Here is a 23,341-nt window from a genome sequence, read left to right on the forward strand (position 1 = left end):
GAATAAAAGTTTATCCGGAGGAAGGGACACGGAGGCGACGAGCCCGTACGCCCGCCCTCGGGAGTTTAAAGCTGCGGCTCGATACGTGCCAATTAAGGAATCTGGCGAAGGCTTCCGCAGGCGTCAGTGTCACTGTGATTTCCCTAACATGTGGTCACTCGGGCAATGTCTGTACTTGTAACCGTGCGAGTACGCGTGTGGCGCGAGGGTTCTTGGAGAAAGAGGGGCGCTCTCGGCGCGGCTCGGCTCTGCCCGCAACGAGGCGGCGTGAGGATGACGCCCCGAAACCGCCTCTCCGAGCCGGCGGCGTCCGCAGCGTCCCCGGGGGCACCTGGAAACGGGACACCGCAGGGCCCGGCGGGGCGGCCCCTTAGCCCCACTTCCCTGCGCGCCCGCAGGCGAGGACCTGGATGGCGTCACCCACGGCGGAGGGGACTGAGCCGAGACACCGAAGGCCGGGCTCGGGCCCTCCGGGTCCCCGAGTGCCCTGCCGCCCGAGGATACCCGCGGAACTCGGAGCGGCCAAGCCCCACGGCGTCTAAAAGTGTATTTATGGTTGTCACGGTGCACGCCGAGGAGCTCGCCCCGCAACCCCGGAGCGCGCGAGGCCTCGGAGCCTGGAAACAAGCCCCTCCCAGCGCAGCTGTCGCCGCCGCCTGCGGGCTCCTTTCACTTTCTCACGGCCAAGTCACCCAGAGGGGCGCCGCTGCCGCCACCGCCGCTGCGCCCGAGGACTCCGCCCCGCGCCGCTTCGCCACCGGCCCCCGCCCGCCCGGGCCCCGCCCACCCCGACACTCGCAGCCTGCCATTGGGGCTAGCGAGCGGCAGCTCCGGCTCGCTTCTCCCATTGGCCGGGCCCGCTTGCCAGTCTGACGACTGCCCGCCACTGCCTCCGCCCTCCTGAAAAGTCGCCCTCCTATTGGAGGAGACCGCAGCCCGGGGGCGGGCCTCGAGCGCCGGTCCGGGCCCTTTCGGTCAATCGCAGAAGCGCAACGCCGGGGGGCGGGGGGAGGCATGAGGCGGAGAGGGGCGGGCCGAGGTGGGGGGGAAACATCTGGCCGGCGCCGCCGCGTGCGTGCGTGGTGCGTCCTCCCGCCCCCGCCCCCGTCCGCCCCCCCACCCCGCCCCCCCCGGCCCGGCGGCTCCGCGCTCGCTCCCTCGCTCGCTCCCTCGCTGTGTCTGGCAGGCTGCGGCCGCCGCTGGGCTGCTGCCATGGGGAGCCGTTGAGAGTGGGGCCCTCTTCGCTCCGCCGCGCTCCTCCGGCTGCCAGCGGGGGTGGGCGGGAGGGAGGGAGGGGCAGGGGGAGCGGGCGAAGGAGCCGGGATTGGGGGGTGGGGGGCCGGGAGGGAGGGGGGCACGAGGAGGAGGAAGCCCACCAAGTCCGGCGGCGGCGACGGCCGGGAGGCGGAGGCGGAGGACGCGGCGGCGGGGACGCGGCGACTTAGGGCCGCTCCGTGTGAGTCCCGGCGCCGGCCCCCGGCCTCTGACCCGGCGCCCCCTCGGCGTCCCGACCCCCGGCGGGCGGGGGGCGCCAGCTGTGCGGCGGCGGCCGGCGCGGCGGGGCGGTGCGGGCAGAGGGCGGGCCGGGCCGGGGGCGGCCCCGCGAGTGGAGTTAGTTTGTGTGGTCGGAGCGGTTGGGGTGGCGGGGGGCGGCGCAGCTGCGGGAGGCCCGGGCGCGGGGCCGGGGCCGCTGCAGCTGCGGGGTCGGGCGGGGTGCGGGCGGCCCGGCTCCGCGCCGCGCCCCCCCCCCCCGCGGGCCGGTGCAGCTGCGGCGCGGGGCGGGCTCCCGGCCGGTGCAGCTGCGGCGGCGCCTCCCGGGTGCGGAGGGCGGCGGGCGGGGGGAGGGGGCCGGGGAGCCGCCGCAGCTGCAGTGGCGCCCGGGACGGCCGCGGCTCCGGGGACCGGTGCAGCTGCAGTGGCGCCCGGGGGGCGGGGGCTGCGGGGGAGCCCCCCTCCCCCCGGGCTGGTGCAGTTGCCGGGAGGCCCGGGCGCTCGCTCGCCGGGGCGGCGGGGAAGCGGCGGCAGCCGCCCGCCTCCCCCTGGCTGCTTCTTGCGACTTTTCTTTTGTTGTTGCCTTGACCCGGCTCTGTTTTCTCGACTGTTGTTGAAGGTGTTTTCCTGCTGCACCGGCTCTACGCCCTCCACCTCCTTCCCTGTGGTTTAACCTTCCTCTTTCCCCGTGTGTTTTTATGCACAGCCGGCGACGGGAAGATTTGCATTTCTGCCCCCCTCCCCGCTGCTCCCCCCGCCCCCGCCCCCTCGAAAAACAAAACCCGACCTCGCCCCGCTCCCCGGACCCGCGGCTGCGGGGCGCGAGGGCTTGATTTGTGGCGCGGGAGCCGCCGGCCGGCCCGTCGCGGTGCCGGGGACTCGTTAAGCTGTCACTCAGCCCCCACCCCACCGGGTAAATGGGGTGATTAATGCCCGATATGTTGGAATGGGGGCGAGGGCATGTGCGGCGAGTCGGTTGTGTGGCTCAGAAGGAATTTCTCTCCGAAGAGCGCTTCCTGAAATAGGCTTTCGTCATTATGTCATTCATCGCGAAGTTGGAGAAAGTTAGGTTGGTGACTTTGGGAAGGCGAGAAGGGCAGCCCCGAGACGGTGGCTTTTGTTACTCTTTAGCTCTTGGCGGTGGTGACTGTCCCCAGGGCTGCGGCGCTCGCGCCTCGGGCCCAGCTCCTGGTCTGTGGCTCACCCCGCCTGGAGCCCGTGGAGATGTATTTGACATTCACAGATGTCGCAGCACCTTGCAGGACACCGGTCGGCCCAGCCCCATTACGTTCCGATTTCATCAGCCATTTGAAAAGGCCCACAAAGTCTAGCTCCAAAGTTCCCAAACTTACTAAACCTGCCCCCGCCCTTTCTCCCTGAAAGGTTCTCTTGTGATCACAAACATTACAGAGTGACCCAAAAAAAAAAAAAGATTGTTATGGGACACAGATTAAGGAGAAGGCGAAGTTCTGCTTTTTTTTTTCCTGAGCAGAAAGCTCAGAGACGCAGGTGCAGCATTCATGTTAAGCGACTGGAGCAGGTTGTCTGACTATTAATTTGTCTCCTTGAACTGAAGTACTTTCCAGGATTTCAGAAAGTGCACTTTCAGTTTGTTGATACTGAAAATTGAAATTTGCATCAACTGCCAGTGTGAGAGATTTTCCTGAGAAGGTGGTTGTATATAAGTAGTTAAATAAGAGTGAAATAATACAGCGGGCCAGGCTGCAGTAATAGTTGTGAATAGCCTTCCACCAGCCTGAGATGTGTGTACCATTATCTCAGCAGAAGGAAAAAAAAAAAAAAACCAAAAAGAAAGCGCCGTGGTACTGTTGAAAAGGGACAGGAGATGTCAAATGGATTGGTTTAAAAATATCCTTACGCTGCCTCTGAGCCTTAAGGCTGGAGTTGAAGAGAAGTGAGCCCGGGCTTCCTGAATAGCACGGTGGCCGAGCTGCTGTGAGCATGCGAGCCGTCCACCAGTGCAGACAGGAGCGGTGCTGGTCCATAAATACAGTGGGACTCCATATGCTGAGTTCTTCTCATTTTCTTCTGTTAGAAAGTTTGGGGGGGAAAAAAAGGGAGACTTTGAAGTATTTTGTTTATACTAACAGAAGAGAAAAGTTCTCCTAAGAAGAAGCTGGTGGCAGGAGTGTAGAGGAGTAGCATATGGCATTAAAAGGAGCACAGCTGGAGGTAGCATTTCCATCTGAACATGATGTCAGAGCAGCTGACAGCCTGCCATCCCTCAGCCTTTTATTCTAACACACAGACAGGGAGCTAGTGTGTGCGGATCTGTGGTGGAGAAGGTGCCTCGTTCCTCTCCAACATCATCTCCACTTTGCATCTGTCTCTCTCAGTCTGCTTTTTTTCCACCGATGTAACAGACCTGGAGCCAGCAAGACTCAGAGGAAAGGACTTAATCAGGTTTATGTGTCCTAAAGGTAGGAGTAGCAAGAGATTAGATGGAACATATTTGTGTTTTGGTGTTTCGTTTATTTAATTTAAAAAAAAATCACATTACTTTTCTAACCCAGTTTAGGAGTAATGTATGAAATTGAGTATTAAGTGAACATCTTATTGGAGTTGAAAGTCTTGGGGCTTGTTTAGTTTTAATTTTTATCCCTTTTACTTGAGCAAGTAAATGACTTTAATACACAGAAATATTTCAAGTTTTGAAATGTTAAGAAAGGCTTTGAAATATTGCTTTTCGAGATCACGTTGGATTAAAATGCTTTATATTGTTGTTTTTCACTGCTGTTTAGATTCCTTTTGCTTTTGGGGTCGGGGGAGAAACAGTAAACTCTGGAATCCAGCATTCAAACTTACACGAGAAGATTATTCTAGTTGAGAAGCTGGATTGTTGTGTAATTAATTCCACTGTGAAACTTTAGTCTTCAAAACATTCAGCAGCACTGCTGAAACATACAGCTGTATAGTGCTTTTGAAACCGAAGGTTTTTTTGAAAAGAAAAAGGAAAAAAAAAAAAACACAAAAAAACTTTTGTCCTCAGGAGAATAGTTTGGTTTCCTCATTTCTCTTTCAAATATATATTTAAGAGATCTTCTGTTTCAGCATAACAATAATTATTTGCAGGAGTTTTTGTGTTAGCGACTAATTTAGAACTTGTAGATTTGAGCTGCCTGAATTGGCCAGACAGCTGTAATCGCACTCCTCTATTCTTAATCTCTTTATCTGGGCAGCAGCTGCCATATGGCCACAGTCAGCTGGATCAGATGTTTATAAGCTTCCTTCTTCGTCCCTCTCTGTCCTCTCAGCCTCCTAATTTGATCACGGCTACCTTGTGAGCTGCCCTCCAATCTTTATTTTTAGCCCTCTCAAGGATTAGGATTGATGTTAGCTGTGGGGCACTTAAAGTGATTGTATTGTAAATCTTGGTTTATTCGAGCGGTGGCATCTTGCAGAATGTATTTGGGGCCATGACGAAAGTTTTAGTCCATCTTGGGCAAAGTGTAGACGAGGCAGGGAAGGGATTTCTGAATATTAAAGGCACATGTACCCATTCTCAGAATGTACTTTCTGAGGTGGGTGGTGTGGAACCTTGCTTCTGGGCACAGGAAAGGGGAAGTTGGGTTTTCTGTAGTTTTAAGGAGTTGAATTTTGACCCATTGTACAGCTTCGCCTTGCCTCTCCCTCCTCCGTTTCACCCCCCCTCCACCAGAAAATCAGGGCAACAATGCGAATTTGAAAGAATAGAAGCTGGTGGGAAAACAAAATATATCAAGTTATGTTGAAACAAAGTATTTTCTGTTGACAGAGGTAAGGCAGAGTCAGGGAAAAAAAATAGTTTCTCTTTTTCTAGCAGAAAAAGGCTTTTTTTTTTTTTTTTTTTTTTTGATGTTGAACCTGTAAAGCTTTTTTGTCTTATTTAAAAGTTTGAATTAATTTTAATATGGAACTCATATTGCTTTTACAAAGGATCAAAGTTTAGATAAGATTTTTCAGAGTTACATAAAGCCCTTCTGGCTCCCAGTTCTCTAGATTTACAGAATTTCCAAAGAATTATAACCGTTTTCTCTCAATTCATTAAAAAAATATTTGGATTTACTCGTAGTAAAGATGATCTTTCCCATCTGCTGGTGTAGCTTCTTCTGATCTCATACATGTGTGCCGTACCTGCAGTCTTCAGGCGTTCACATCTGTTTTTATACGCAGGCCTTTTGTTGTTGTAACACTCTGACTTTAAAAGAAAGTTGTTTGCTGATTTCTGGACTAATTATGCGATTTCATTATGGGTGGTGGTTGTTTTTAATTCAACCAAATGTCTGCGTTTAAATCGTGCTTTCTAAGTGCAACCAGGTATCAAAAGTAATAAAAAGAATGGTCAGACAAGTTTTCTGAGTCTTCCAGTGTGTTTGGGACTTCTCTTTGTTCATTATGAGTTGTTCCCTTTGAAATTAAAGCTATTTTGTAGGTTTCGTAGGACATAATTTGATGGGTAGAGTTAATTAAATTCTTCTGAGAGGCATCTAAATTCTTCTTCTCAGTGAAGAGACTATCCTGAGATTGAGGCTTTTAAAACTTGCCTGGAAGTCCGAGGAAGGTGGGATGCATTGGGGACCTCTGGCAGGGGCAGGGCAGTTTAGAGGGTGCCTCTCTCCTCTCGCATTTAGGCTGTGTGCATGTGATTTGGTAGTCTTCGGGTCACACGCCTGATTAAAATTCAGGGACATGTACCCCGGCCGCCAAGCCGAATTATTATTTTTGCGTGTGGGGACTGGCGTTGAAAAGTTGCGAAGTTGCTCCTGACGGGCTCTCACGAGGAATGTCTCTCTCCCCAGGTTATGAAGACAGCATGGAGTTCCCAGACCACAGTCGACATCTGCTGCAGTGTCTGAGCGAGCAGAGACACCAGGGCTTCCTTTGTGACTGCACCGTGCTGGTGGGAGATGCCCAGTTCCGAGCGCACCGAGCTGTGCTGGCGTCGTGCAGCATGTACTTCCACCTCTTTTACAAGGACCAGCTGGACAAAAGGGACATTGTTCATCTGAACAGCGACATTGTTACAGCCCCGGCTTTCGCTCTCCTGCTTGAATTCATGTATGAAGGGAAACTCCAGTTCAAAGACTTGCCCATTGAGGACGTGCTGGCAGCTGCCAGCTATCTGCACATGTACGACATCGTCAAAGTCTGCAAGAAGAAGCTGAAGGAGAAGGCCACGGCCGAGGCGGACAGCACCAAGAAGGAGGAGGACTCCTCCAGCTGCTCGGACAAAGTCGAGAGCCTCTCGGACGGCAGCAGCCGCATGGCTGGCGACCTGCCCAGCGACGAAGACGAGGGCGAAGACGAGAAGCTGAGCGCGCTGCCCGGCAAGAGGGACGCGGCGGGCGAGCCCGCGCCCGTGCCCGTGTGGATGCGGCTGCCCTCGGACCCCGCGGGCGGCCCGGCGGGCGGCGAGGCCGAGCCCCAGGCGGCGCCCAAGACGGCCGCCAGCCCCTGCAGCTCCGCAGAGTCTCTGTCCCAGAGGTCTGTCGCCTCCGTGAGGGATTCGGCAGATGTTGACTGCGTGCTGGACCTGTCTGTCAAGTCCAGCCTGTCGGGAGTTGAAAATCTGAACAGCTCTTATTTCTCTTCACAGGACGTGCTGAGAAGCAACCTGGTGCAGGTGAAGGTGGAGAAAGAGCCCTCCTGCGATGAGAGCGAGGTTGGCACTAGTGACTATGACATGGAGCCCGGCGCTGTGCGGGACAGCGCGGGCGCGCACCCGCGCGCGCAGTACGAGCCGGGCGCGCTGGCGCCGCTGCGCGAGGACGCGGCGCTGCGCGAGCTGGAGCGCGAGGAGCGGGCCAGCGACGACGAGCTGCTGCCGGCCGAGGGCGAGCGCGCGCCCGCCGAGGGCGCCCTGGAGGGCGGCCTGCTGCCCTACGTGTCCAACCTGCTGGGCCCGGCCGGCCAGATCTTCATGTGCCCGCTGTGCAACAAGGTCTTCCCCAGCCCGCACATCCTGCAGATCCACCTGAGCACGCACTTCCGCGAGCAGGACGGGCTGCGCGGCAAGCCGGCCGCCGACGTCAACGTGCCCACCTGCTCGCTCTGCGGCAAGACCTTCTCCTGCATGTACACGCTCAAGCGCCACGAGAGGACCCACTCGGGCGAGAAGCCCTACACCTGCACCCAGTGCGGCAAGAGCTTCCAGTACTCGCACAACCTGAGCCGCCACGCCGTGGTGCACACGCGCGAGAAGCCGCACGCGTGCAAGTGGTGCGAGCGCAGGTTCACGCAGTCGGGGGACCTGTACAGGCACATCCGCAAGTTCCACTGTGAGTTGGTGAACTCCTTGTCTGTCAAAAGCGAAGCGCTCAGCTTGCCCGCTGTCAGAGAATGGACCTTAGAAGATAGCTCGCAAGAACTCTGGAAATAATTTTATATATATATATAAATAATATATATATATATATATATACGCCTCTATATACATAGATCTCTATATAGTTGTGGTACGGTCTAAAAGCAGTCTTGTTTCCCGGAACTAAAAAGTTGGGATATTAACTTGTTTTTGCACTTTAGAATAGCATGAGACTCTCACTAATTTAGCATACTGATAAAAGAAACTTTAGGACAAGTCTGAGAATAGAGAGGTGTTTTTCTTTTGGGGGGTAGGGGAAGTAAGCCAATAAGAACCTTCGAAACAAGTCGTCCTATCGCAAAATGCTTTCATGGGGCTTCACTTTGTCAACACTGCATTGTCTTTTGAGGTCTTTTTTCCCCCACTTGTTTTTTTTGGGGTTTTGGTTTTTTTGGTGTTTTTTTTTTTAGTAGAAATTCCCTCCAGTTTTATTAGCCTCTTTATATAAATGTCTCAAATTGCATGACTCTTTTCTGGCTGTTGGAAACCTGAATGCTTTTAGACCCAAATGGAAAATTTCTGAAATGCTGGATTATCTATTTTTAAACAAGCAGTTGACTTAAAACTTTCTGTGGCAACTTCTGGTTTTCTGACGGTTCCCAATGAGAGAAATTATGAACGTACACTGGGATCACTGGGACGCTGTCTTTGTGAAGGTTTGCTTGGGATGGAAAGGATATTGCAGCTTCAGCAGTGTTGAACTGTGTTGAAAATGTGAATTACTGTCATTGTATACTGTAATTGATTACATGGGCTGGGGGGGTGTCAAAGAACTTGACAGGTTGTGTTGATGCTCTTAGTTGAGTCTTGAAAAGTAAATATTAACGCTACAGAAATGCATGAGTTTCAGTATATTTTTGTCTTTGTTTGCATTGTATAACTTTAATGAGTGAGTTTAAGATTATTTAATTTCCTTAGAAAAATAGCACCATTTGGAGAAAAAAACTGGTGTTATGAAGAACCTAAATGCACTGTTTTTGTTTTTATTTTATATAATTTAAATTGACTTTCCCACTGTCTTTAAGTTGAAACTGTTAAGCTGAATAAAAACTTAAGCTGCAAATTGATAACTTCGCTACGTAACAAGGAAAATATGTTTACAAACGGCTTAAAGATTTGCATGTGCAGCGTGCATTTATAACGAACTCCTAATTGCACAGAACCCGTGCCAGCTCAGAGTTTAGGTGTACACTTTTACCCAGTTGAGCGTTTTTAGAATAACTACTGCACAAATTGACAAGAGGTCATTCTTTCTTTCCTTCTTTTTTTTTTTTTTTTTTGCTCCCCTCTCTTCTTCTCCCCTTTTCCTTACCCACCATCCCTCCCCCCTCCCCCCAACTCATGAAAAGATCCTATGGACTGAAAAAGCCCCAGGCTGAAAGGACTGGACTGCCTTGATTGACATGGGGAAGGGGGTTAGTAGACTATGTGGATCGGCAGCAGAGGCTGCAGCCCAGCGTGTGGTTCAATGACCAGCACGCGGGGCAAGAGCATTTTGCACAGTGTTTGTTTTCCTGTCTTGCACTTACAAATAAGGTCTATGGGAGTAGCATGGAAAACGGTTGCTGTTTTTCCCTTTTTTTTTTTTTAAATTGCTTTTGTTTAAAATTTGATCGCCTTAACTACTGTAAACATAGCCTATTTTTGTGCTTAAGATACTGAATGGAAAACTCCATTGTGTGTTGCTGGACTGTTTTGGAAATATTTGGTCAAATGTGTGTTAATTTGGCTGTAATGGCATTTAAAGCAAACAAACAAACAAAAAAAGCTGTGAAAATGGCCTTGGAGCATTATCTTTAGTTACTTGAAGAGTTTCTAGTTATTTTTAAATACAGTTTATGTTAAGATAATTTTTATTAATTTAGAGAAGACAATCAATGTCTGTGAGAAAACGGACTTTCTTTTTGAATTTTCTTTTTGTGGTCATTGTGAGTGATTACTTTTTCCTTTTATTAGTTTCACATTCTTTGTTCTAAAACTTAGGCTGACATCTAGCTCTGACAATCATAGTATGTTTTATTTTCCTGAGGGGGGAATAACTTATAATGCTGTTTAGTTTTGTACTGTTGGTGTGTTGGTGAATTTTTAAACTGTGTGCTAACTGCAATAAATTATATGAACTCAGTTTCTCGTGTGTGATCTTAATTGTGGTTACGTACTACCTGACCCCAAGTGTGTATCACCCACGGCGTCGTTTTGAATCTCAGTTCTATTCACAGCTTGTGAAATTATTAGAATGCCTTCAATCACGCCAAAGGACATGTGTAAACATTTTTGCTTCTAGTCATTTAAGAAGATACTAAATGCACATTTTTATTTTTTTTATTTTTATTTTATTTTACTTTTTAAATATATCTTTGTTGATTTCAGAGAGAGGAAGGGAGAGGGAAAGAGAGAAACATCAATGATGAGAGTCTGATCGGCTGCCTCCTGTGCGCCCCCGACTGGGGATCGAGCCTGCAACCCGGGCATGTGCCCCGACCGGGAATTGAACCCCGATCGCCTGGATCCTAGGCCACATCCGGCTGGGCTAAATGCACATTTTTAAAGTGTGACCCATTTTCTACTACCTAGATCAAGAATGTGACGATTATTCCCTAGAAATTTGTGAATCCATGAAACTTAAGTGGCAGCATAGGGTTTTCCATAATACACTGCCCAGCTACTAATCTGTGCACCATAAGTCATTTTCATGGGTAATTTTATCCTAAGTTGATGGGTCAGATCTATTCTTCTGTGTTCTGTTTTAAGTGGAAAATTGAAGGAGACCGGATGTCTTAATTTGGAAGACTGCTTGGCTAATGACTGGAATTCTAGGCAATTGAATTAGCAGGCATTGGATGGTTCAAGATTAACTTACATACATCCTTTCTGTGGCTGCGCAAACTCAAAAGCCCCCAGGTTTTAATTCTCAAGTTTAAATTTTAAAATTTAGTTAAGTACGTGCAACCATTAAAAGAACGCTGTGCCCTAATTTTTGTGGTCATCCCAGCTTCCTGACTGTGTCATTGGACATGTCAGGGCAGAAACATTGCTGGTTGACCTAAGGAATTAATGGAACACACACATGCAGGATGCTACTGTACAAGGAGTTGTCTCGTGGTCCTGAGTGTGAGCAGGGCCAGCACGGACCTGAGAGAATTTTTGCAAATCCTGAAATCCATAATTGCCATACGTTCCAGCCTTAAACATACAGATGAAAATACAGGTTTACATTATGACTGTCAAAATGAAAATACATGTTAAATGGCCTGTAGAAGGTTAATAGTTTTCTATAGAAAAAAGTGGTATATAAGGTCCGGAGCTTGAAAGTGTACCATCTGTGAGCTCCCTCATGGCTTTGGGTGGAAATCCAAGATTTTTATCATAAAGCACAGTAATTGACAATTTAGGATTCTACTTTTCTCTTTTTGGTGGAGACAGGATTTCTATGACATGCAACTCATGTTTGGTTTTTAACCAACTAAGCATCGTTTCACATGAAAGGGGAAGGTAGATTTGAGCTTCACAAAGTAATTTCTTGAGCATTTACAAGATTATTCAAAAAAGGTGTAACTGGACGCAGTACCGCAAAGCTTTCTGGAGATGCTGGAGGTTCTAATGTAGCATCTAATTTAAAAAGAAGAGCATTATCTTAACTGGATATACTTATAAAAACAACATTTTGACACATGATTTGGAAGAAATAACTTAAAAATGTCTTTGCAAAACTAGAACAATACTCATTCCACAAATCAGCACAGTTGATGAGAGAAAGAATCAGATGTTTACTCGCTACATTTAAAAAAAGGGAAATTCATTTGTCATATAATCGTGTTGGAAACCAAATTGGTCCCCCCTTTGACATCTGGCTGATACATAGTGTGTTTTTTTTTAATAGGTAGTTTCATTTACTTTTGACAACATCTGTTTCTTTTAGATAATCAATTACGCCCCAGATCGCTGTGGGCCCAGCATTGTGTGCTCGTGTACCCTAGGGAATATCCGAGAAGTATAAAATGTTAAAGATACTGGTTTTGGATTTCCTCTCTAGTCAATTATGCTATCAGATTAATGGCGAGTCAAGTAGACTTTTTCTCAACAGATTTCTCATCATTATCTACACACAGGTTATTGGAAAGTTAGAAGGAGGTGAACGTTATATTAAAATGACACAATAGCTCACATTAGAATGGCTGAAACACTCATTTTCCGAGTAAATCTTTTAACTATCATCCAAGAAGAGTTGTTTTTACCCAAGAAGTCACACTAAAAAAAATCTAATTTTCCCAAGTTTTATCAATAAAATACAAAGTATCTAAAACTAGACTTTAAAAACCCCATTGCATGAGACAAGAATTTTTTAAAAAGTCTTAAAGATCTCAGATTTTCTTGTATTGTGTAACTACATTTTATACCTATTGAGCTTAAAACATTTTTTGATTTCTAATATAATAAGGGATACTTTTACATACCTCTGGCTAGGAAACTCAGATAATTTTAGGCTGAATTCATAGATATTCATCTAAATTGTTGTAATTATTGCAGTGGTTTGAAATGCTGGTAAGGAACAGTGAATCGAGTAAGGGCGAATTTTGAAATCCAGGACAGAAGAGCTCAAACCTTTTCATTAGAGTCGTTTGCCATTAAAATGCTAGAGATGATGACATTTTAAAACATAAAGCAATAGATTTATTTCTTAAAAGCGAATAGCTTTCAGGAGTTTCATTTTGGCTCCAGTCCAAGTTTATTACACAAGTGGGGTTTTGTCCCCTAAGATTAAAATTCTTCTACCTTTGCCTTCAGAAACATGGCAAGACGTCTTTGCCTGCGATCCTGTGGTCTAAAATGATGCGATCCTGTGGTCTAACATGCAGAACACTTATCTTTTGACTTCAAGTGAACTTAGTTACATAAAAAGAAACAGTTTATGTTCCTAACCCTCCCCACCCCTTCTTAGATTTTCTTAATATTATATTTATAAAGGAGTCAGAACTTACGGATATCGCTGGAGGTTTTTAGAAATATTAATTCATTTTCAGAGACATTGAAAAAATGGAACCCTTAGTATTTTTGCAAACCGACTCCCTAAAAACCTTGGCTAATTTTTGTAAGGTCTTGGGAAAGAAGCTGAGCTCTTTAAATTGAAAAGTTTTTAACAGGAAAGGGTGAGGTCATAGAAATGGAACAGTAGCTTGAAAAGATGTGTTTAAGCCCAAATACCTTATAAGTATCTGCTTACACGTAATTGTTGAATTAATTACCCAGTTAATTCAGGCTCATAGATTTTTAATTTTTTTTCCTAAAAAATTCAAGTACTTGAAAGAAATCAGATTTTTCTTTTTGAGAGGGATGCTTTATCCAGTTAACTTTCCTGGTTTAATTCTTACATTGACCGATATACTGTTCATTGCAATCCTAGGTTTATGCGAGCGTGGCACTTTCCTAGGCTGAGAATCTCCTGCAGGAAATTCAACACTCAGGTTTTTTTCTTGAATTTGCAGGTACTTCTCCCCCGTTGCCAATCTTCTCGAGGGGTGGGTTTGTAGTCGAGCTTGAATTTTGCTATAGGAGGCATTCTCCCCTGTTAGTTTGGCAGGAGAAGAGTGAAAACCCAATTTGGCTTTAAAATATAGCACATTAGTCAGTAACAGTTTCAGTGAGGATATTAAGAGTGGCTCTGAGAGGTAGCATGACACCCATAGAGAGTCCATTCGTGGAAATGACTTATTTACAGTTTGTTATAATCTCTGTAGTTAATCATTAAATCAAGTTGTTTTTATTAAATGTCAATACACATGCTTAAAATGACTATCCAGGGATTTTTTTAAAGTCATATTGGCCTAAATATTGAAGTTTGTAATAGGTATATTTGTAGTCGATATGAAGTGGTATATGGAAAAAATGCATTTGAATGTTGGCACCATTGATAGGATTGATTAAATCTGTTGGATATATAATGAATGAATTTAACCTTATTTATGTGAGCTCTGCCAAACCAGAGGTAACTTTTGATATATGACACAGCTTAACAGAATGTATCTTAGCGGGTCTGATTTTAAAATATATATTCCTTAAAATTATGAATAAAGACATACTCGCTTCATTAAAAATCATGCTTAATGCAGCATGTGCTCCACCTCTGAGACAATTAGTAGAGACACTAGCATTTATGTTTGTCTCGTGCCCTGAAATGAGCTTTGATCAAAGTAAGAGCATTTAGGCTTTTCGTGTGACTCTCTTAAATTTGTTTTTAGCAGCAGGCTGAAAATAGGCATATGCCTTTCCGGTGGGCCGTTTCTTTGGACTGAATCACGTAAACGAGCCGTGTGGTAATATTGAGATGCCCACTGCATGTACACTAGACAGACAATGGTGCTTTCTAAGGATGTCTCCTTGGACAAGTTTTAGAAAAGCACGATTGTGCAATAACAGGTCATTTAAAAATTTAAGAAAAGTGTTCATTGGCTTGTGAGCCACAGCCGTAGAAGTCAGTGCCATCTATTTGGATTTAGTGTAAAAAAATAAAATAAAATAAAATAAAAATCTATTTCTTCTCATTTGTAAGTGTTTCTCTGTGTCACTTAAAATCCTCGAGTGGAAGAAATCTGAGCATAAAACAATATTCCAAGACAACCTAATTTATGAAGTTATTTCTGTAACTAACTGCCTTTGAGAAAAGGGGCCTCTTAAGGATGTGACAGGAGGAGGGGACACATGGTACAGGTTTATATTCCAAGCCCTTTGTGCAAAATTTGTTTAAGATCTCTTCAAAATCCCCGAGATCCTGCAACTGAACGAGCCGAAAGAAACTGAAGGCTGGCAGATGGAAGATCCCTTTCGGTTCTTAATTTTGCTGAGAATCAAACTAAAATTCCCACTTGATTGTCTACCCCCTGTTTTCCTCAATGTCTGTCTTTCATTCTAGGAGGTTACCCTCGGTGCATTGAGTGATGTCGACACTGTTGACACAACCGAATTTTCCAACCGTGCTGGTGTTTGCGTCTGAATTTCTACCATTTTGAAAAAATCCAATCACACTGGAAATGAAACCTGCGTTTGAGGTTGGCCCCGTTTAGCGGCCTGAACCAGTGAGGGAGGCCAGAGCATGTGGACCAAGGAGCTGAGGCCTTTCGGGGGGCTCATTATAATAAACAAAACGTGGATGAAATCCTTAGGTTAAGGGGGAAAAAAAACAGAGGATATGTCGGGGCACAAAGGAGTTTTGTTTGTCATGCTAAGTGTGAAGTCTAGAAAATGTGGTGATTTCTCACATTCTATTTATATGTTATTTTACTTGAGGGGTGCCTGAGAGCAGTACTAGAATCCTGTGTGTAAAACCGGGAGGGAGGGAGGGTTCGTCCTCGGTTCCTCAATTTGCTTTGCAAAGGTGTTTATCTTGCAGCAAAAATAATGCTTCCGTCAAAATACAGGCTTCTCGGAGGCTCGACCAGCATGGAAGGATTTTAAACGATTGAAGTGTTGCTGTTGGAAAGTCTGTCTAATAACACCCTCGAGGCCACCCATCCTCATATTATTACTCCTATTTAATCATCCATATATCATTTTTTTTTGTCGATCCTAAAATAACAAAACTCTTAAGCGTTATAAGCAAAACCAATTCCAAGCTGACATCTGTATGCTGAATTTTGAAATTTGCATGCTGGACCGGTTGCCTTTGAAATAATGGGTTAATTTTGTAATTCAAATCGCAAAAATCCAATGGCCAGAATTTGATGATAATCTAATGGCCCAATTACTCCCCATTATTTGAAGACCTGTGCTGTGTGTCTGATACAGTCCCCTCACACAGATCGCTGTGTCACATGTCCTTCCGCAGGGCCTGATCTCGGGCCACAACGGCGTGGGGCTAGAAGGCCAGGGGCAAGAGCATTTCCCGGGGAAGGGAAGATTTTGTAGCCAGTTCATACATCCCCCAAACCACAGTTATGTACCATTTTATCTTTTCCTCTCTTTAGGGGCACAGGAAGGTGGAATTGCTTGCTCCGGGCACATCTTTGATCAAACGAGAATCTGAAATCAGCATCCTGGTTGTGCCCAGGTGATAAAATTTGCATTATGTAAACCTCTCCTTCCCATCACTGCACTTAGCCTTGTCTGCTATATATATTTACAGACTAAACACAAGGTTGCAATGATGCTATTTCTTTTCCTGAACTTGGATGCTATTATCGTTATTAAAAATATGATAGCAGAGCACTCCCTCCTGGTGTCAGAGGGCAGGTGTTGGCTTCCCAACCTCAGGCTCCCCAAGAGCTGAAGCCCTGGCAGGATGCTCCTGACTGTCGCTCCCCCCCGTCTCCGCTCCCAGCCAGGAAAGGGTTGCTTGGGTTTCCAAAACATGTTATTTGTTCAACCACAGCGAGGCACTGCTCCTTGCAGGCTCGTCACTGCGGGGCTGGCAGAGCTGTCGCTGGACGTGCGAGGGAGAGAGGAGCAACGCGAACGCGGCAGAGGGTGGCAGCCAGAGAGAAACCTCAAAACGTGTTTGCTGCTGGAATGAGCGAGCCGAATATTTTCCCACGTCCTCTGAAAATCGGCCTTGGTTTCTTGGGCTCTTTCTCACCTTCTCTCAGCATCATCTGCTGGAAAGGAGACTCGGGAGGAAGTTGGGGACGGTCCCCCCCCCATGCGACGGGAGGAACCCCACCCTGATACCATTGTGTGTCCCTTTGTCAGGCCAGAATCATAACGTCGGTGTCACCTTCTTTCTTAGAATAACGTGAAAACTGATAGGCAGAACTCTTCAGTTTTTAGGGGAAAAGCTGCTATGTCCATTTAAGGTGACATCACTATTATAATAATTATTATTTTTTTACACCGAGATGAAGCTTCTCCTTCTCACCAAGCCTTCTCACTATCGTGGGTTTTTTTTTTCTCCAATGTGCATTTTTATGATTGAAACTCATTGAGCGTTAATAGTCTCAACTTTATTTCAGTTTTAAGCAGGCCCCGAGGAAACAATCTCTACATGAAATGTGAGAGTTAAAGCACCACAGTTATGAGGAGGACTCCACGTTCCTGGGTGGGTTTGCGGGTGTGCCCGTGTCCCCATGTGCAAATCTCTAGAACGGATGTCATACTCGGGGTTCCTTTTGACAGGCCTCTCAAAGCCCCTACTTCATCTAATCCCCAAACCGAAGCAGGACACAGATACGTTTCCTCTTAAGGCAGAAGAGACCAAGACCGAGAGCTTCAGTTTATGATATTCTCACATCATAATATAAAAAACAGTATGATCAATAAATAGAATGATAAAGAACAGGCACAACTCCCCAGGGAAGCACACGGATTAAAATGATCTCCCCAGAGATTTCAGTGGGCTGCTCGGATCGCACCGGGAGGAGGTGGCACGTGTCAGGTGAGAGCTCAGAGCATCTCAGCCTCAGACTCCCGTCCCTGATGTGCTGGTTCCCGTGACTCTAGAGCCACTTTGTGGTGCCTACGGTCACGTTGGATCATAGCTAATAAATCCAGTTGGAGGACTGTGCCCCCGGGTGGGTCCACAGCGCGATGCAGTGGGAACTTTGAGCAGACATCGCCCGGGTCCAACTTCTCCATGTCACAGGCCGCAGGGTCCCCAGCCAGCATGTCCACTTTGCTCTTTGATGCGATGCCACTTCACAGACCATCCGTGCCATGGTCACCCATTTTCCATTCCCTTCTTTCTCCCCACTCCCGGACAGAATGACGCAGATCTGCCTTTTTTTATTTTATCATTTTCATAAACTTTTCTTTAAAGGCGATGACTTTAACAGTGCGTGTCTGGTGAAACAGCCGTTCTGGCTGATACATTTAAGAGTTTGGGTTTTTTTTTTAAAAAGTTAAAAAACAATGACAAGAACCAAAAACAAACAAGCCTCCCCCCCTCCCCACCTCCCTCTGCTTGGTGCCATAGACAAGAGTCCAAAGGACATTAGCTGCTCCGTTGCACACATTGGAAAGGGAGGGTTTGCTCTGAGCTCAGGCCTCCTAATAGACCGGCGATTCTGTAAAAGGTTTAGAGGATTCTGTTTAACCGTTTCTGCGTGTGTTTTTTAATGAGCTCACGGCGGTTCGCAGGAAGGGCCAGGTTGTGGGTTTCGCAGCATTTTCGGGCCCGGTCGCTCCCTGCTGACCCGGGGAATGGGCACCTGTGCTGCTGTCCTGGCTCACCTATGGGAGTCAAGGCGGTGGGGCCACCTCCGGGCCTGTCCTGGTGCCAGGGATGAATCATGCGGTGTCAGAGCGGAAGGACGCTCTCTGTTGACAGCTTTCCATCTGGACTTTGGACAGGGCCGACGGTTCACATAGAGCGTTGTCTTAGCTGGAAGGGGCTATGAGAGTCAGGAGTGTACAAAACATCAGCAAAAAATAAAAAATAAATTTAAATTAATTTTAAAAAAACCTGGAATTTCATTGCAAAGCTCAGAGAAGCGTTTCCCTCCTGAGTTTCAGGTACCTTGGTCTGTGAATGTGCATGACTGGGGCTTGGACCAGTCTGCATTTAATAGTCAATAGGATCATTTCCAGCCTCGTTCAGGTAATCCCGACCGGAGGGCACCTGAATAAATACATCCAGCTCAGGTGGCTAAAAGCTAACCCCTCTGCGTTTAATAATCAAAGTGAACCGAGCTATTAAGATGAATTTCAGTTTGTCGTGTAAATGTAAGAGGCCCCGTGAAGGATGGCATTCTGTGATTCCTATAGTAATCTGATGGCTAGAGGATACGTTTTCCGCAGCAATTTAAGAAAAAAAAAAAGATTATCTTAGTCATGGGGTAAACGTATGCGATGCATTGCACCATCCAGGCTGTGTCTGGGCCAGTACAGATTTTTTTTTCCTTTCTTTTTTTTTTTTTTGTGAAAGATTACTTCTTGGCAAACTAGATATGCAAGCGCCAGAATACAGTAAAACCACATTTAATTGGCCCTACTTGCCAACTTCTCGAACACAGCCTGGATTATTCCGCTGGAGGCTGCTTCTGTTAAAAGCTGGGGGGGGGGGGGGGGAGTGGCATATTGACAAGGCTTCAGATAAAAAAAAAAATTTTTTTTCACTCGAAGTACAATGATGCGACGAGCCAAGTTTGGAAGTATTTTACTCTGTTTAATAATTATTATTAAAGATATTGTAAAACATATGCATTTGCAAAGGGGGATGTAACGGGAGTAAAATCATGTCAGGAATTTTACTTTGGATTGACTCGCCTGTTTAGCTTTGTTTTTGACAGCCTTCCAGATTGATCCTAGCCCAAACCCTGCTCTCTAATACATATCATACTTGATATTAAAGTGAGAAAGTGAGTAATTTATAGAACCCGAGTGAGAACAGTTTTCCCCTCCTAGCCAGGCTGGCTGGAGCTGCCACCCCTGTCCAGGTAGCAGCTGACGGGTCAACCTTACCCGGAGTGAAGTCACAGAGGCTGGGACATCTCTGCACTGAGAGGCCCTCCTCCCGGAGAGGCTTCCGAGCCTGCAGTCTGGGCACCTCCGTGGTTCAATAGAAGATCAGGCGCAAGGAGGGGGTCACTGCATCTTTACATCTCTGTGAGTCTAGAAGACTCAGACTCATCTCTGGAGGTGTCAGTAGGGATTCATGACACTTCATAATTCTACGCAGGTGAGCCTTAGATTTAGGGGATGCTGCGTTCTGCCGGCGTCCCTAACTCAGAAAGCTGAGAAGGCATGACATCAGTTTATTTCACATCTTGAGCTCCAACAAATTTATATTGTCTGTACAGGCTCATTTTCCAGGGGGGGGAGATGCCCCTGAAACCGCACTTTTTGAAACGGAATGGAGGTGACATCTCTAGCGATTAGCAAGCCACCCTGGATTTGCGCGGAACTCCACCTGCTCTGTGAACACGCCACGGTTTCCTCCCAGCCCCGCTCAAGCTGCTTAGCAATCGGGCCCTCTCCTCCGAGCGTGGTTAGGCGTCAGTGTGACTCGTGTTTACCCTGCAGTTTCACTGTCACAGCAAACGGCCAGAGGAGGAGAGGACAGACCTCTGCAGCCATCTCACGCCCCTGCAGCGGGCAGCCTTCCCTGCGGGCAGGGATGGTGGCCCCGTTCCTAGGTGTGTTTTGAACGGGTGCCCGGGGCTCGGGGGAGCCTGGTGCAGCTGTGCTGCGGTGTGGGGGTGCACTGCAGCAGCCTGAGTTTTGTGTCTGCAGAGGGGACCTGAGGACATCTGGACCATGTCCCTGTGAGCAGGGCTCCCACTGCAGGCCTTTGAAAATCTTGCCGCACAGGCCCCCTGCGCCTTGGAGCTTTCTCCCTGGGGAATTCAGAAGAGGCAGTGCCCTTGATTTCTTGGACACCTACAGTCCCCTCCCATGCAGGGCTGCCCAGCAGCAGGGCCATTCAGAAGGCCCAGGAGATTTTCTGCCCAGGGCTGGTCTCTAAGCCCGGAGCTGGGAACAGGGTGACATGCATTCTCCTCTCCTAACCGGCTGTGCCATCTCGGACAAGTGACTTCACCCCTCTGATGACTCCTTTTGCTTCATCTTTAAAATAAACCCCTTGGGCCAAGTGACTCTGAGGATCTTTCCAGCTCTCATTTCTTGGGTATTTTTGACCTATTTAACTGAAATGCTGATTGAACTTGGGCCGATAACATGAAAATATTTTTCCAATTAGAGTAGAAATGGTGACTAATTTGCCGCTCAGGCTTCTGAGGCTGATTGGGATCAAAGGGACATTCGCTCAGACGAGGGAGGGCCCGGCTGATCGGGGGAGGGTTTCCAGCGGCCTCTGGATTTTTAATATCCAACTATATTTACATGTGCACAGGCCAGACATGTGCCAGACATATGCTTCCTGGTCTTCGGTCAAGCCCAGTGGGTTTGGGGCTCATTTCTATTTTTTAAGCAGAGAAAACTGAGGGATCCTACATAAATATATCAGCCAAGAGTTTACCTAGTTCTGTGTTTTTCCACACCGCACACCTACTTTTGGGACCCTGGGTGGAAACAATATCACCTTTGTTGTTTGTTATTTTAACTGGCAGTGAACAAGTGGAGAGGGCTCCTGGCTCGGAGGCATCCCTGTTAGAACTACAGAGGGGTTTTCTGCTTTTCAGCTCCTCGGCGGAGTCTCGGTTGGACAGCTCCCTGCTGCCTTCTAGGACAGGGCAGGGCCTTGCATGTGGAAAGGCTAATTCTGGTAGACAGGCAGCTTCCCTAGGAAGGGGCTCACCAAAGGCCATTGCTTTGAGCATGGTTCACGGAATTTGGGGTGTCCGAGGGGATTGGTGATAGGTTATAGGTCAAAGATCATTTGAGTTTGGTAGATCATCAAAGGAGAACACTCCACATTCACAAATGAACTCGAACATTACAGGAGACCAAATGCTTAGTGACTGTCATAAAAATCCCCTGTTCCACCGTCGTCAGCCAGACCATTGACCTAGCCATCCCCTGTGTTTCTAGCATGTACGTAGACCATCCCAGTAGGGAGGAAAACTCTACCTGAGCGTTGTGTGGGAAGAAAAAACAGGACAAGAGGATGATTGCACCGAATTTGTACAAGAGTCAACTCAAATATTTTCACTTTTTAAACAATATGTTTTTATTGATTTCAGAGAGAGGAAGGGAGAGGAAGAGGGAGAGATAGAAACATCAATGATGAGAGAGTCATTGACCCACTGCTTCCTGCGCATCCCTACTGGGGATCGAGCCCAAAACCCGAGCATGTGCCCCGACCAGGAATCAAACCGTGACCTCCTGGTTCATAGGTCGATGCTCAACCACCGAGCCACACCAGCCAGACTCAAATATTTTCACTTTTATGTTTTTCATTCTGAAGTCACAAATTGAAAGGGTAGAGGAATTCAAGACGAGCATGTAAGCGAGACTGAAATAAGACTACATTCTTGTATTCATTAAAACTCTTTCGGTTGCAAGGAACAGAAATCCAACTTAAGCTGGCTTAAGCCAAAAAAGAATTTTATGATAAGGCTACTTGGACACAGTGGAATCCAGAAGGGAAATACGGATGGGCCTGGGCGCAGCCGGAGGAGGGGCTGGGCGGCTGTCAGGAGCCTTCCTCCTTTCCTTGCCTCCGACTCCCTTTCTGCTGATTGGCATTTTCTATTCCTCAGTCCACATGGTGGGACAGGGCTGCCAACTGCTTCTGCATTCGCATGTCTTCATTTTCAGACACCCAGGGACAGGCTGACTTCTTTTGTCGGTTGCACTTCCCAAATCCTGGGGGAGAGTTCTGATTGGCCTGTTGGGTCGGGCGCCTATGGCTCAACCAATGGGACTGTGCCAAGGGCAGGCCCTTGGTACCAACCTGCAGTCCCAGCGGTGGCCATAGGGCACGTGTGTGGGAGGGACAGGGCGCGATCCCCAGGGCACTGGGACCTGCTCCCTGAAATGAGGCTGGGGCTGAGATGACAAAGCAATAGGAGCCCATTACATTTCTCTACTGGCGTGAAAGGGAAACAGTGAAAGTGAGAATAAAATATCTTCCTTGGCGGTCTCACAGCAGTTAATAATTTCTAACCCATGGCTCAATAGTTAAGGGAAATATTTATCTTTTTTTAAAGTAGTGTAAAATATTAATTTTCATTTAATTTAGCTCATCTAATCTCGCCCCAGATACCCCCTTGTCTTGTAATCCAGGATCACACTGATGTGCATGACATCCTTGCCTGGCTCATGCTGGTAGAGCCGAGGGACTGAATTCTGGTTTTACCTCTCAGCCCTTTCGTCGTAGTGACCCGGTGCCCTGTGGGTGAGCGAGGCAGGGGGTGATTACACACGGAGGGCAATGAACAGAGGTAGAAAGGAACCTGTATGTGACAAAGAGCTCTGCAGTCACCACCGTCAAATAATGTGTTGTCTACCTGGGGATGAGGGAATCCGTGAGTCCAGGACGTGGAGGGTCCTGGAGGGTGATGTGGGTTAATGTGGGCTCCTAAGCAACCTGCGTTAACCATCTCAGGTGCTCCCAGTGTCACAGCCAGAAATACACCAGCCTCCCCTGGGCCGAGGGAAGAGAAACACAGATTGTTTGCTTTAAATGGCAGACACAGGCTGTTTGGGCGTGTGGCTGCCTCATGGCTCACTGTCCTACTGCTAAAGATGCAAAATCACGAGTTTGAAGGAGGCTCCTGGGCAGTTAGGTCCTCAAGGCCCCGGTGGAGAGGCAGGGGCTCCAGGTGTCACCGGTAGGAGGATTTTAGGCCCCGTGGATTTGTTGTTGCTGTTTCTGCTCAAATGGTGGTGATCTGCATTCGGGGACCTTTGGCAGCTGACAAAGGACTTGCCTGGTCCATGTCGAGCCTCCCCTCGTCCTACCTGAGGAGAAGCCAGGGTAGGAGACGAGTTAGTGGTCTCAACGGGGTTCAGATCCCGGCCTCGCCCCTTCATGGCTCTGACCGTGGGCAGGAGTTTCGTCCCTAAAACAGATTCCAAAACTCCCCCTTGGAAGGGCAGGAGGACCGGCCAGATGACACTGCTCAAGGGAGCACTGCATTGCAGGTGACAGACAGTGGA

The 23,341-nt window shown here is 47.7% G+C and overlaps 1 protein-coding gene across 2 annotated transcripts; it reads left to right on the forward strand.

Annotated features, from left to right (window-relative positions):
• The first annotated feature begins 1,440 nt into the window (after positions 1-1,440).
• Positions 1,441-8,925, forward strand: ZBTB18 (zinc finger and BTB domain containing 18). Of its 2 annotated transcripts, none has more exons than XM_087828859.1 (2): positions 1,441-1,456; positions 6,291-8,925. In XM_087828859.1, exon 2 carries the CDS (start codon positions 6,305-6,307, stop codon positions 7,868-7,870), a length of 1,566 nt encoding a protein of 521 aa, XP_087684985.1. In that variant the 5' UTR covers positions 1,441-1,456; positions 6,291-6,304; the 3' UTR covers positions 7,871-8,925. The 2 variants fall into 2 exon arrangements, with proteins under 2 accessions (XP_087684985.1, XP_087684984.1); XM_087828858.1 differs by lacking the exon at positions 1,441-1,456 and adding an exon at positions 2,851-3,932.
• Positions 8,926-23,341: the final 14,416 nt, after the last annotated feature.

Source organism: Miniopterus natalensis, chromosome 21 (assembly GCF_054644295.1).
Source record: "Miniopterus natalensis isolate mMinNat1 chromosome 21, mMinNat1.hap1, whole genome shotgun sequence".
NCBI lineage: Eukaryota > Metazoa > Chordata > Mammalia > Chiroptera > Miniopteridae > Miniopterus > Miniopterus natalensis.